Source organism: Mobula hypostoma, chromosome 5, assembly GCF_963921235.1.
Source record: "Mobula hypostoma chromosome 5, sMobHyp1.1, whole genome shotgun sequence".
Classification (NCBI taxonomy): Eukaryota; Metazoa; Chordata; class Chondrichthyes; order Myliobatiformes; family Myliobatidae; genus Mobula; species Mobula hypostoma.
The window spans coordinates 171,967,448-171,982,225 of NC_086101.1; the positions used below are offsets into that span (position 1 = coordinate 171,967,448).

Here is a 14,778-nt window from a genome sequence, read left to right on the forward strand (position 1 = left end):
AATTGATGAAATTTTGGACATCTACAGAATCAAGGGATGTAGGAATGTGGAATCAAGGCCAACGGCCATCCATAATCCTGTTAAATGGTGTGACTTTTCTCAGGATCTGAATGGCGTATTCTTGTTCTTAATAGGTCCATCAGTTTAATAGTAATTACTGAAGTGTTTCTGAAGGGTTACTTAAGGTGGTCATAGCGGGGGTGGGGGGGGAGGGGAGTAGTGGAGATAAGCCCCATTACCTATTAAATGCTCCCAATAGTGTGTGTCTCAAATAGCCTTTGACCATCAAGCCCAGCTCCTGGCCTTCACGTGTGGCTTAGCTACTATGCTCAAAGGAACTGTTTCTACTGAAAAGAGAAGTGGTAAAGGTGGGTTACTGCACATTAGAACCAGTCACTTTGGGCAGATGGGACTTGTCTGCTGTGGTTGGTAGTTCATTTAGGTGAAGGAAAACTCTGATCTCAAACCTCCACTGTCTTGTGGCTATACCCACTTGTGGGGAATGCTTTGTGAGTAAACTCCGAGGAAAAATCTGGAGCTGCCCTAAGTTGTATGTTGAATTCAACACTGACTGGCAAGTCCTGAGATGCTGCTGGTGCCCAACTGCATTAGTCTCTGACATTCCTTTGATTCATCAGCTGCATGAAGAGGGGGAAGTCTGCTGGATCGGCAACAGCTTGCTCTCCATATTGTACTACCCTGGCTTGTGTATGACGGCTAGGGCACAACATTCATTGTCAAACACGACCAACAGAGGATGTCAGTTTCTGTAAGGTATAGAGTAATAGAAACATACAGCACATAATCAGGCCCTTTGGCCCATCTAGTCTGTGCCAAACCATTTCAACTGTCTACTCCAATTGACCTGAATCCGGACCATTGCCCTCCATACACCTACCATCCATGTACCTCTCCAAACATTGAAATCAACCTCACATGCACCATTTGTGCTCGGGGCTCGATTCACACTCTCACAGCCCTCTGAGAGAAGAAGTTTCCCCTCATGTTCCTCTTAAACTTTTCACCTTTCACCCTTAGCCCATAACCTCTGATTGTGGTCCTACCCAGCCTCAGTGGAAAAAGCATGCTTGTATTTACCCTGTTTATAACCCTCATAATTTTGTATAGCTCTATTAAATCTCCCCTCAATCTTCTACGTACCAAGAAATAAAGTCCTAACCTATTCAATCTTTCTTTATAACTCAGGTCCTCCAGACCCAGCAACATCCTTGTAAATTTTCATCTTATAGTCTGTGGAGTCATACCCTCCACATGGTAAAAATAATACAATAGTCTGGAAAATGAAAAACTCTAGAGGTGACGGAAGGAACTTCATATCAAAAAAGACAAGTGCCGTGATCTTTCATTTTTTTTAATCAATTATCAGAACATGTGGAAAAGTGCTGAGACAACAATACTCAATGTGATAGTTTATTTGCAAACTACAGGTAATCTAAAATTAGAATGAAAGCCATAATCTGAGGGGAACATGTTCAGATAGCTAGTTCAGTTCTGTGCATTTCAAAACAAGAGAAAACAAAGCAGTTGGAATTAAGACATCATGAAAGCATTATTTTTGATAAGACTGCAGTTTTGTATTAAGTCCTTATTACTGCATTACTCACATTTGTATTTTATTTAAATGCCATTCAATATGAAAAATATAATGTCCTTGATAGTTTTCTTTTTCATTTACATATAAAAATCACAGTATTGAACACTAATTAAGTGAGCTGTAGGTATGAGCATTGTTATAATTAGTATGATGATTTATCGTTTTATAACAACGAGAGGAAATGGAAAGAAATAAATTATCAGCGCTTCTATACAGGTATAAAACAAAAAGAACTTTTATAAAATTGTTTTTTCACAAAAAATATAAATGTCAAAAACAACATACTTAATATGATTGATTTCCTTATCAAAATCCAAGGTGGTAACGACATTACTTTTTATAATAAAAATAAGCTAGTTTATAAATCAAGAGTAGAAATTCTGAATATCCGCGTTAATAGTTCAAGGATTTTAACAAACCAACCATGAAGTCCCACAATGTATGAAGAGAAAAAAAGCTGATCGAGGAGTGTCTTAAAATTCACAGTTCTAGGCTAAATCTTCACTTATTTGAAGGTTTTCCATCTTGACTGCTTGGAAAATACAAAGTACAAACTAAAGATGATAATTTAGTACATTAGGTGAAATTCCAGCATTTTTGGCTCTTTCAATTTTTTTTTCAGTGTTCTTTGAATATACTCATCTTTTTTCAAGAAAATAGCTGACTGCCAGATTGTACCAACTGCAGTATTGATAGAAAAATACCCTAAAATGTCCAGAACTGAACTATACAGAACAAAACATAAATAAGTCTGTAATAAATAGACAGGAGGATCAAAAGGTACAATTCTAAGAATTTCACTGTAAATACTTTTTTTTACACACTTCTGAGACATACACATGCCAGCTGAAACAATATACTTCATTAAATAGTCACAGAATTTCCAGCTTAATGTCCACCTTGAATGTTGTTGGTGGTACACCTTTTAGTAGTCAAATACAAGTGAAGATTGAAGAAAGAATGGCTTGACAGGGAAAGCACTGTTGACGTGGGAGAGGATGATAATACTATATGAAAGAAGATTGCTCAGCCAAAGGCAAAGCATCTTAACCAGGGACCATCTTCACAAAAACTGAAACACATGCACGCTGTATGGGAATTTCAAAGAATCCTCACCATATTGTTTAAATTCAGTTCTCCAGTACAGTCCAGCTGGAACCTGATAAAGTCAATTGTCCTATTCCTTTTAGAAATATTATACCCAAGAGCAAGAATTATCCTTTGCCATTAGATCCTGTTTTGCCCTCTTTACATCAGACTAGACAGCATTATGAAAACTCAGACGGATCATCACTAGTGGGGACCATGGTTGAAGTAACCAAAGAATTCCTTTTAAAATATTTTACTGTTTATAAAATGGAAAGGTTAACTCGTATTTTGCAAGAGAATGAGAAATTTGTTGTTTGTGAAAAAAAACAACAAATTTCACGGTATATGTCAGTGATAATAGACCTGATTCTGATGCTGAATGAGACTTATTGTCTCATCTGAAGTAAAATACCAATAGACTTTGCTGTAAGACTCCACCATTGTGTAGCATACTTGATTCATGATCAATGTTGCAGAAGGAACACAGGATTGACACTATATTCTGTAGAACCGTCACCACTTATCTCAAATGCAGCCTATGTTCAAACATTAGTTGGAATTTCTTTAGCCGGAAAGTGGTGAATCTGTGGAATTTGTCACCACGGGTGGTTGTGGAGGCCAAGTCATTGGGTACATTTAAGGCTGAGGTTGATTGATTATTCAGGGCATAAAGGGTTACGGGGAGAAGGCAGGAGATTGGGGCTGAGAGGGAAAATGGGGGGAATCAGCAACGATGGAATGGCGGAGCAGACTCGATGGGCCAAATTCTATTCCTATATCTTATGGTCTTATGTTCTTTTTATTCCTGGGTAGAAAGTTAGAATTCTGAGAGCTTGGCATATCTAAAGCCAGTTCTTATCCTGCTCTAGCAAGTTTGTAAATATATTCAAAAAGACTATTCATTTCATTATCCTTAAAGACCATAGCATAGCCCCAAAAAATCCACTTCCTGATCTTTATTTTAACTTCTGAGTATACAATCTAAAACACAAGTCTTGAAACTACGGTATCAATGTACAAAGAATTCCTTGCTAAATTATTTTTTTTATTGAGATGCAACATGGAATAGACCCTTCCAGGCCACCCCTCCCAGCAATCCCCCCATTTAATCCTAGCCTAATCATGGGAGAATTTACAATGACAAATTAACCTACCAACTGAATATGGAACCAGAGCACCCAGAGAATGTACAAACTCCTTACAGGCAGTGGTGGGAATTGAACTGGGATCGCCTGTACGGTAAAGCATTGTGCTAACCACAATGCTACTGTGCCACCCTGTCAACGTGGTGGCTGTAAGCATTAGATTATCGGTCTTCAGTCATGAGGGTTTAAATCTCAGTGACAAATTCTGGAATGGGATTTAAGAAATCTTGTCATTGGCAAGCCAGCAATAGAAACTTTATCATGGAGGCTGATACCAGCCATTGTAGTAACAAGTTGCTCCGGGGCAAAGGTACTTGCATGCTCAGCATTCAAGAACCTCTCGACATTGTTAATTTTTAGTGCCTAACAAGTCACCTGGCTAATAGTTGGGCAATGAATATGGGCTGTTCAAAGTCATTCGCCTAACAATTGTTGTAATGCATGCTTCTGCAGTATATATTCTGCATTATTTGATCTACAGTGACAAAATTCCAGAAGATGCATTTTTATCAGTATTTTACAGGGATCACATGAAGAAAAGTACCAATATTCCCCCCCCCCGACCCCCCCCCAACCAGTGTTCTACTTTTCTGCAGCTACAGGCCATCCCTGGGAAACAAGCAGGTTCCGTTTTTACAGTTGATTTTGGTCATAAGCCAGAAAAGACATAAAAATCACTCGGCATTCTACCACTCCTCCACAGTATGGCATCAAAAGCACACACGACCGATAAGAAAGGACAAATGCTGAAAGTGGAGAGAGTCGGAAAACCGTAACCACATGAGATTCTGCAGGTGCTGGTAACCTTGAGTAACACACACAAAATGCTAGAGGAACTCAGCAAGCCAGACAGCATCCATGGAGAGGAATAAACAGTTGACGTTTTGGGCCTGGATGCATCAACTTTTAGCAGGCAATGTGAAAATTTATACATCTCTTTATTCTAGATCCTGAACATCAAACATTTCTGGTTATAGGTGATTCGGAACCTAGTCAGTTTTAACTTTTTAAGAACCTTCGTAACATTTTACATCTACATTCTACAAGGATGAAAGTCTAACAGTTTTTTAAAGGTCCTCTTCTCCAGCTAGCAATATCCTTCCCTTCTGCTGAAGGTATCATTGTGTAGGTCACAGTCACCTGCCACCAACTAGCATGTTCTGAAACAATGCTAAATCGGTCATCTTGGTATGTTAGATTGCATGCAATGCCAGGAGAGATGGACATCACAGCCAAATGCAACTTCAACCACATCTACTTGTGCACCTTCCTTTCTATGGGCTCAGGCTAGCAGTCATGAATGTATCAAGCATTCCACATAAGTTGTGCGTGGGTTGCTTAGAGACCTATAATTATTTTTAATGTTGTACTGTGATTTTGTTAGCCACCCCTCCCTAGCTCAATTACATTATGGATATATAGTACACGCATCGGCCAACTTGATAATGATGAAACTCATTTGGCACAAGCTGGAATACGAACAAGAATTCAGTAAATTTTGCGCCCTAGGTGCATGGACACACTGAGCCAGAGGGCCTGTTACCATGCTGCATCTCTAAATAAATAATAAAATAAAGAAATTGTGTATCTTAAAAACTGGGATATTCTGGTTCAAGAGAGTCTGGGTAAACTGATCTTAAAACAAATCACTTGTTTTTAAAATATTCATCACATAAATTTAACTGGCAGATTAGAGACTCTGCTACACAAAATGTCAATTAAAGTGGACAACTCACTTAATAAATATAATCACAGGGTTTATTTTCAAATGCATTCCTTCAGAGCGGGAATACACAGTTTAATAACTCCTGGCCAAAAAAAAGTACTCAGATGGTCAAATGACCTTTCTTTTGAATCTGTGTAAGTAACGAGAATTGTAATGAACCATGGTGGTGTGAGGATGCCACCAGTTCAGGTATAACAAGTAAGAGTGATCAAGCCATAGACTTGTACATCGAGTAGACTACGGATTTATTACATCCCACGCCACTTAGTTGCTGCGCTGAGATTTGAGTAGAAGTACAACAGTGGGGTGCAGATGCTAGGAGCATTGGAGGTGGACAGGAAGCACTGTCACAGAATCAAGAGCAGAATTAAAAAAAAAAATAGGTTCATGCCCCTTATACAAAAATAATCCATGGCTCACTGTCATAATCACAGTCTGATTTTACACAAACATGACAAGCAATAAGATAACCTCTGCTGAATGGGAGAGGTGAAGGAATGGGAACTGAGCAGGAGATGCCGGGAGGAATCAACCTTCTAAAACGCAGTGCTGTGCAACAGAATACATTTCTCTGGACTGCTCCATTCACGTTTCCCTTCTTTACAAAACAAAAAGCATTCCAAAAAAAAAATTACATACAAACTGTACAAAATTAGCATCAACTGCTTCAGAATTACACTACTTTGGTTTTTCTATGACCAAAAAATTTTTTTTAAATACAGAGGTATTCAATTGCAATTAATTTACAAATATTTTATATCTATATCATTAGAATGCTTAAAAAGACTTTTAGCCAGCTATCAAAATCCGCTAAAATGCTGAAAAATACTTTGTAATCTAAATGATTAACTGGATTATACATCGTCTGCAGGTAGTGATGGGATGTTGATTTTTGCTCTGGTGAAAAACGCCATCTTCTCCCTGCAATTAGCAAATCAAACAGTTGTTTAATTCGTTCTGTGTCATTTTCCTGCCTTTTTAAAAAATCTGATCCCCTCTCACGACCTAGTCATAAGGCTGTGTGCATAATGCACTGATGAGAATGCTACCTTTCAACCAGAGGCTCTAAACCACGGCCCAGAGTGCCCTCCCAAGTGGACACAAAATATCCCAAGGCGTAACTTTACAAAACAGTGAAGATCTCCAGCTTGTACAGGTTAATAGTTATCTCTTAACTAATGTCCCTCAGTCAGATGATTACAAAAGGTGCAATGTCACTGCCTGAAAATTCAGGTTGTCCTTGCGACACAGCCAGTATGGGATCTTCATCTGAAATTATCAAAGCCAAGGAATGTTCAAGAGCAATTAGTTTAATATGGTAATGAAATCTACCTTTCCATATTAAATATTTGAATTCCAGAGAGCTGCAAGCCCGCAGCAATTGTGGAATGGATTGTGAACATTTTTCCATTTCTACCTCTGCACCCAAGCACCAAGAAGAAAGAAAACCGGATTCTGACCTGAATGACTGGACCTGGAGTGGCACCTTCTGGCTCTGCTCTCGCAGCTTGCACACCTCTTTTGATGCTTTCCTCATCAGCTTTTCAGCCTTCCACTCCTGACGTTGTTCCTCTTTTGTTTGCTCAGCCTGAGTCGATCACATTTATTACTTATTTTCAAACATTTGCAACAATGCAATCAATTCCATAGACTCCAGCTGCAGATCACCCATCTTCATTCCCCAAATTTGCTAATTTATATCCAATTCAGTAAAGGGGTCTTCAGATACTGTTGGTCAAAACTTAATTCTGAAATATGTTTCCTTTGATAAATAGGTTGACTTAAATTTTAGGGAGTTCATCCTTCCTCATTTTTAGAGTAGATCCGCAGATATTTTTAGCTCTTAGTCAATGTGATTTCAATGCCTGATACCTTTCAATCCATTCAGACTGCTTACCCCAAATCGACCTCACCTGCAGAATTTAGACTAGATCTATGTCTTACTACAAGAAAGATTGGCTTTATATGTCAGATGTACATTGAAACACGCAGTGAAATGTGCCGTTTGCTCAATGGCCAACACAGTCCAAGGGTATGCTGCGGGCAGCCTGCAAATGTCTCTGTGCTTCTGGCACCAACATAGCATGTCCACAATTTACTAGCCCGTTCGGCTTTGGAACGTGAGAGGAAACTCCAGCACCTGGGTGAAACCCACACCGTCACAGGGGGAACATGTAAACTCCTTAGTGATAGGAATTCAACCCCAGTCACTGGCCCTGCAAAATTATTTTTTTGTATTTAGAGGTATAGTGCAGAATATGATCTCACGGCCCTTCAAGCCGTGCTGCCCAGCAACTCAAGACAACCCTGATTTAACCCTAACCTAATCATGGGACAACTTACAATGACCAATTAACCTACTCGGTCCGTCTTTGGACTGTGGGAGGAAACCGGAGCACCTGGAGAAAACCCTCACATTCCATGCAGAGCACGCACAGTAACTCCTTTCAGAGGACGCCAAAACTGAACTCCAAACTCTGACAACCCCAACTGTAATGGTGTTACAGTTAACTGTGGAACCCAAAAAAAGAGCTGTTATTAAATATCAGGGGCATAAATTGCTATCTGGAAGAATGTGAATGTTTCATTAAAATGGATAGTACAGTGGCGTAGATGATAGAGCTGCTGCCTCACGGCTCCAGAGGCCTGGTTTAATCCTGACCGCAGCTTCTTCCAGTATCCCAAACATACACGAATCGGCCGGTTAACCAGACCCCATAAATTGCCCCTGGGTCTTCACACTTTGATGTCAACTAGTCAACTGATATGTTGGCAGAAACCAAAGCACTAGTGATAACTGTTGATTAATGTAATATCATACACCAATTCTACCGTTATTATGGAAAAGATGGACACAGTGAGAGACAGATGTGTGGACTGAAGTTCAAAGCTCCTTGAACCTGCCTGACACAAACGTTGGTGCCTGCCTTCTTTACATGTTCATAAGTGATCATCATAACTCTCAAAGCTGTGGCCACCTACAAGATAGTTTAAACATTTTTTTTATGTATGGGGATTTAACCCTGGGACAACATCAGCAATGCGTGAGTTGCAGATGGGACGCACTGATAGTAAGCTAGAAATGTAACAGATATAGTCCACATTTATACTTGTTCAGAGCCTTCTCTTTTGGACTTGAGACTATCACAGTGGTTTTTTATTATTACAAAGGACCAATAAATTGCAATACTGCGTTTAGGTCACTAGATGTTGTCATTGCTCTGTGTATGTTATTAAACATCTGGAGCGTCTTAAGGAGCCCACAGCCCCAACTTACTTGGATTGCTCATAGTCTGTATTACCTCATGGGGCAGAAAGAGGCCACTTCAGCCCTTTGAATCTATGCTAGTTTGAGCAACCCCATTCCCCATGATCTTATTCTCTTACTTTCATGTACTCCCTCCCCCCAAACAAAATCACCAGCAGATTCTCCTATACACCAATAACAGGGTAATTCACAGTAGCAAGTTTACCTAACACCTTGGGATGTGGGAGGGATGCAGGAAAATCCAGGTGAGATAACTTACAAACTCTATGCAGGCAGCCTCCCAAGGAGAGGGTTCAGAAAAGGTTCACACAAATGATAAGCTTATCATATGAACAGCGTTTGATGGCTCTGGGCCTGTACGCACTGGAATTCAGAAGAATGAGGGGTGACCTCTTTGAAACCTATCAAATGTTGAAGGGCCTCATTAGAGTGGATGCGGAGAGGATGATTCCAATGGTGGGGGAGTCTAGGACCAGAGGACACAGCCTTGTCCTTTAGAACAGAGATGAGGAGAAATTCCTTTAGCCAGAGAGTGGTGAATCTGTGGAATTGATTGACTCAGGCAGTTGCGTATATTTAAGGCGAAGGTTGATTGATTCTTGATTAATCAGGGTGTGAAGGGGTACGGGGAGAAGGCAGGAGATTGGGGCTGAGAGGCAAAATAGATCAGCCATGATAAAATAGTGGAGAAGACTTGTTGGGCTAAAAGGCTTAATTCTGCTCCTACATCTTATGGGCTTATGGTCTTATGGAAAAGGGATGAACTTGGATTGTCCTACTGGCCTCACCACTTTGTTGCCCACAGAACCAAATACTCTGACTCGAAGTTACATCCAGATGAATGCAGAATAAAGTTCTTAACAGCACGCTGTGTAAGATTTATGAATCGTCACGAAAGCTGAATAGATACCTGCTTCTCTGCTTGTTTCAAAAGCTTCTGGAACCTGTCGTCCTCCAGCATCCATGTGGGTAGTTCGGTCTCCCCCTTCGCCTTTACCTCCTCCAGCCTGTTTTTGAGCTCCCTGAGCACTTGTAGCTCATCATTCAGCCGACTCTGCCGTGTCAGCGATGCTTGGAGATCCAGCTCCAAGTCCAGAGAGGTGCGAATCGGCGGCTCGGCAGTTCTTCTCACCAGAGGCTGACACATGGTCTGTTACGGAACATCAAATAACATCAGGCAACCGATTTCAAATGATTTCTCCATCTCATATCTTCCAAACACTGGCCATTCAATGCATCAAATTCTAGTTAAGCGTTGCCCGTATCATTTTATAGTATTTTGCATACAAATCCTTGATCTCTGTGCTTGTCCTTTTTGAAGGAAAAAGCTGTTTTGAATGTTTAGCGGAGTGGCATTCATGGCACGACTGAACAAGGTGGGACTTTAAAGGCTGTAATTAGCTGGCAACCCTGCTGTGCAGTAAAATTACATTCTATTTTCAGACCATGGGCTCTCAACAGGGATCTTTGTCCACAGATACTGGAAATCACAGGGGTTCTGCCCAATGAACTTCTATCCCTGTAAGAAGTCATCTATGTTCTACCATTATTTTCTGAAGGTAGTGGCCAAGGACTTAATGTGAAACTATCTTGATATTGTGGTGTATTTGCCTTACACAGTGACTGCTTTCTATTTATTTCCTTTCTTATAACAAAATATGCATTCATATTTTGAATTCTTTTGATGATGAATACTGTACTTGGATTATGGTCACTCTTCACACATAATTTCTCAGTGAAGAATGATTGTGTTTTTTTATTCTACTGTTTCAATAATCTAACATCAGAAACTGTTTCTTTACAGAGTCATAGAATACTACAGCACAGAAACAGGCTCTTTGGCCCATCTAGTACATGCCAAACTATTAATCTGCCTAGTCCCAATGACCTGTACCCAGTCCATAACCCTCCAATTCACATACCTATCCAAATCTCCCTTAAATGTTGAAACGGAACCTGTATCTACCACCTTTGCTCACTGCTCATTCCACGCTCTCACTACCCTCTGAGTGAAGAAGTTCCCTTCATGTTCCACTTAAATATTTCACCTTCCACACTTAACTCATGCCCTATAGTTCTAGTCTCATGCAATCTCAGTGGAAAAAGCTTACTTGCGTTTATCCTATTCATATCCTTCATTACTTCCTCATATTGACTCAATACCTCCTCACATTTCCTGAATTATGGTACAAAATCTAAACATTGTGGTTCTGTCTTCCCCCCACCCCCCGCAAATTGAGCACATCTACATGGAGGGCTGTCAAAGGAAAGGAGCATCTACCATTAGAGACACCCAGCATCCAGGCTACACACTTTTCTCACTGCTGCCATCAGGAAGAATGTACGAGAGCTCAGGAGCCGCACCAAAAGTTATTACCCCCAACCATCAGGCTCTTGAACCAGAGGGGTTAACTTTGAACACTGAACTATCGCCACAACTTGTGGACTCACTTTCAAGGACATTTCATCTCATGTTCTCGATGTATATTGCCTATTTATTTATGATTTTTTTTTTCCTCAGCTCAAGCTGGTAAAACCTGAGGTTTGGGCATAGCCAAGCACACTTATTTCTCAATTGCTAGGAAGTTTCGGACTATTCTAATGGTGTTTAGTATTGTGGCTTTCTGGAGATCAACATAAATATTGTTGTAAAGGTCTAATTGTCTAATGCAATGTTCATGTTCCGTAGTCTTTCAATTTCCTCTTTTAGTTCAGCATATTTCTGGTGTTTTTCACTTATTGATTTCAGTATGTTATGAGTGTTTGGAATGGCTATTAAATATATTGTTCTTGGTTGTTTATCCTGTAATATTATATCCAGGCAGTTATAATGGATTGTCCTATCTGTTATAGTGAATCAGTTATAATATAACTTTAGGTCTCTGACTCTAATTATTATTTTTTTTTCTTCTTTTTAGTCTTTCGCTTTGTATTTGCACAGATTTTTTTTGCACATTGGTTGTTATCTGTCCTGTTGGGAGCGATTTTTCATTGATTCTACTGTGTTTCTTGTCTTTACGATGATTTCCCATAAGAAAATGAATGTTTTGTATGGTGACATATATGTACTTTGATAATAAATTTACTTTGAACTTTCAATGTGTTGGCCCCCAATATTCTTCAAATAGTATCAGGGTAACGTGACTGGATTTAATACAAGTGAGCTTTCATGTAAATTTCATAACATTTCTTTTTCATTTACCATCTGTTATCCTTTAACATGACAATACAGTCATCGCTTTGGAAGCTATTCTGCAGAATTAAATATTAAAAGATGCTATTTATATATTGACTCATGGAAAACAGACACACCGGAAACCTACCAATCCTTGTAATATATGAAGAGCTATATTTAACAAAAAATCATTCAAGTTATGAGTTAAACTGATGACTATCAATATATTGAATTCTTGAAACCATCTTATATTGTACTAGGAGAGCAAAATTGTAAAATTATCTTTGATGGATTCTCTTTAATAGATTAATTGTATAATGATGTACTTCCAAGTATCTATATAAAGTTACCAAATTCAGATATGTAGTTGGTCCTCTATAATCAAACTAAAAGCTTGTTGAAGCGTATACATAGTTAAAATTTAAGAATTAAAAAATGCCTTTGGAAGCATTGACTTAAAAATTTATACATTTTTCATTCATTTTTTAAATATGGATGTCAATGGCAAAGCTATTGCTTATATTTACACAGTCCTTTCTTTACTGGACGGTATACTTTATGTATAATTCCTGTTCTGTCTGCTGTCCGTATAACTGCTGTTCTGTGTGCTGTCCGTATAATTTCTGTTCCGAGTGCTGTCTGTATAATTTCTATTCTGTGTACTGTCCGTATAACTGCTGTTCTGTGTGCTGTGCGTATAACTGCTGTTCTGTATGCTGTGTAATTTCTGTTCCGTGTGCTGTCTGTATAATTTCTGTTCCGTGTGCTGTCTATGTAATTTCTGTTCTTTGTGCTATCTGTATAATTTCTGTTCCGTGTGCTGTCTGTATAATTTCTATTCTGTGTACTGTCCGTATAACTGCTGTTCTGTGTGCTGTACGTATAAATGCTGTTCTGTATGCTGTGTAATTTCTGTTCCGTGTGCTGTCTATGTAATTTCTGTTCCGTGTGCTGTCTGTATAATTTCTGTTCCGTGTGCTGTCTGTATAATTTCTGTTCCATGTGCTGTCTGTATAATTTCTGTTCCGTGTGCTGTCTATGTAATTTCTGTTCCGTGTGCTGTCTGTATAATTTCTGTTCCGTGTGCTGTCTATGTAATTTCTGTTCCGTGTGCTGTCTGTATAATTTCTGTTCCGTGTGTTGCCTGAATCCAAGTGCCTGTAATATGCTGCAAGGAAGTTTTTCCATTGTATCCGTACCTCACCATATGATAATAAACTTACAAATCTTTACTCCCATCTGCTCTTGAGAAAGTTTATTTTTATTTATTTACAGGACTGTGCAAAAATCTTAGGCACATATACATAGCTAAGGTGCCTCAAACATTTACACAGTACTGTGTTTGTCAGCGTGGAACAGATTGCAAGTTTGTAAATCTGGCAGGAGAAAAGGAGGCTGGGAATGGCAAGGGTGGAGCGCTGCAGGAGAGGCGTGAGACAGGCGGAGGAGTGGTGCCAGGAGCAATGCGTGGCACATGTGCAGACACATCCAGCTCTGACACACCAGGTTTAATAATAAACAAATAGTTTATCGATCACTACAGAACGTCTCTCTGGCACTTCTCACCTCCTCCCCTCTCCCTGTCCCCTTCCCACTCTCAGTCCACAACACAGACCCATATCAGAATCAGGTTTATCATCACTCACATATCATGAAATTTGTTTTTTGTGGCTTCAGTAAGGTGCAATAATTGAGTACTGTGCAAATTCCTTAGGCACCCTAGTGTGTGAATATGTGCCTAACGCTTAAGCACTGTAGTGTATCTATTTATTTATAAATATACTGTGGGACATTCCCTTTCAGTCCCACGAGCTGCACCTTCCAACAATCCACATATTTAATCGTAGCCTAATCACAGGACAATTTACAATGATAAAACAACCTACGAACTGGTATTTCTTTGGAACGTGGGAGGAAACTGGAACACCCGAGAAAATCCACACACTCAGAGGGTGAACATACAGATTCCTTACAGTGTCGGAATTGAACTCCAAACTCCATTGGTCCGAACTATAATAGCGTCAGCTAACCGTTACACCATTGTGGTGCCCCGGAAGCTGAAAAGCTACCTTCCTGAACTGCTGCAGTTCTTCTAGTAAAGGTGCTCCAGCACAGCTGAGCAAACTGCCCAAATCCTTCACTGCAATTCCCCAGTCTCATTACATCGCCCAATACTGACTGAACACATTTTGCCGAGGTCCTATCGTATCTCTGTTCTAGAGATTGATTCTAACGCAGATTCTGTGACAGGTGTGTGTGCTCAAGTCCCGAAGAAGATGATCAACATTTTCCTCTCTTTACATTTTCATGAAGTATTGACCGGACATACCCTTTTAACTCTCAAGCTTCGTCTCTCTGTGGCATTGCGCACAAAAGGTGGCCTTTTGGCTAATGTGGAGCTGTCACTGTCACTTCGGTTCAACTATCAATAAAAAAAAAATGAAGGATTAAAGTCCACAAAGTAGTTTGCATCCGCTGTCCATGTTATCCAAGAACAAACAGATGTTACATTAGTCAGCACTTTCAAATCAGAGCAGCAAACATCGTGATCTACAGACTTTTATTCTGTCCTAGAAACATTTGTCAAAGCATAAAACAAAATGTCCTTGATCACTTGTGTGAAGAGCCCAACACAAGCGGTGACCACCTGTTGTCCTCCATTTTGGAAATTCAGTCCCAGTGAGCCAGAGCAACTACAATGTCGACATTTACTGCAGGGAAATAAGACCACGGTTTCAGGAACTCTCATCTTGATGAATA

At 39.7% G+C, this 14,778-nt stretch overlaps 1 protein-coding gene across 1 annotated transcript in view; it reads right to left on the reverse strand.

Moving 5' to 3' along the window:
• Window positions 1-1,363: 1,363 nt before the first annotated feature.
• Window positions 1,364-14,778, reverse strand: part of LOC134347184 (protein WWC2-like) — a 243,406-nt gene continuing 229,991 nt past the window's right edge. Inside the window, exons 20-23 of the mRNA XM_063049433.1 lie at window positions 14,348-14,440; window positions 9,754-9,993; window positions 7,036-7,163; window positions 1,364-6,496 (exon numbers count right to left, since the gene is read on the reverse strand). Coding sequence (XP_062905503.1) covers window positions 6,430-6,496; window positions 7,036-7,163; window positions 9,754-9,993; window positions 14,348-14,440 — 528 coding nt within the window. The 3' untranslated portion in view covers window positions 1,364-6,429. The remainder of the gene's footprint in view (window positions 6,497-7,035; window positions 7,164-9,753; window positions 9,994-14,347; window positions 14,441-14,778) is intronic.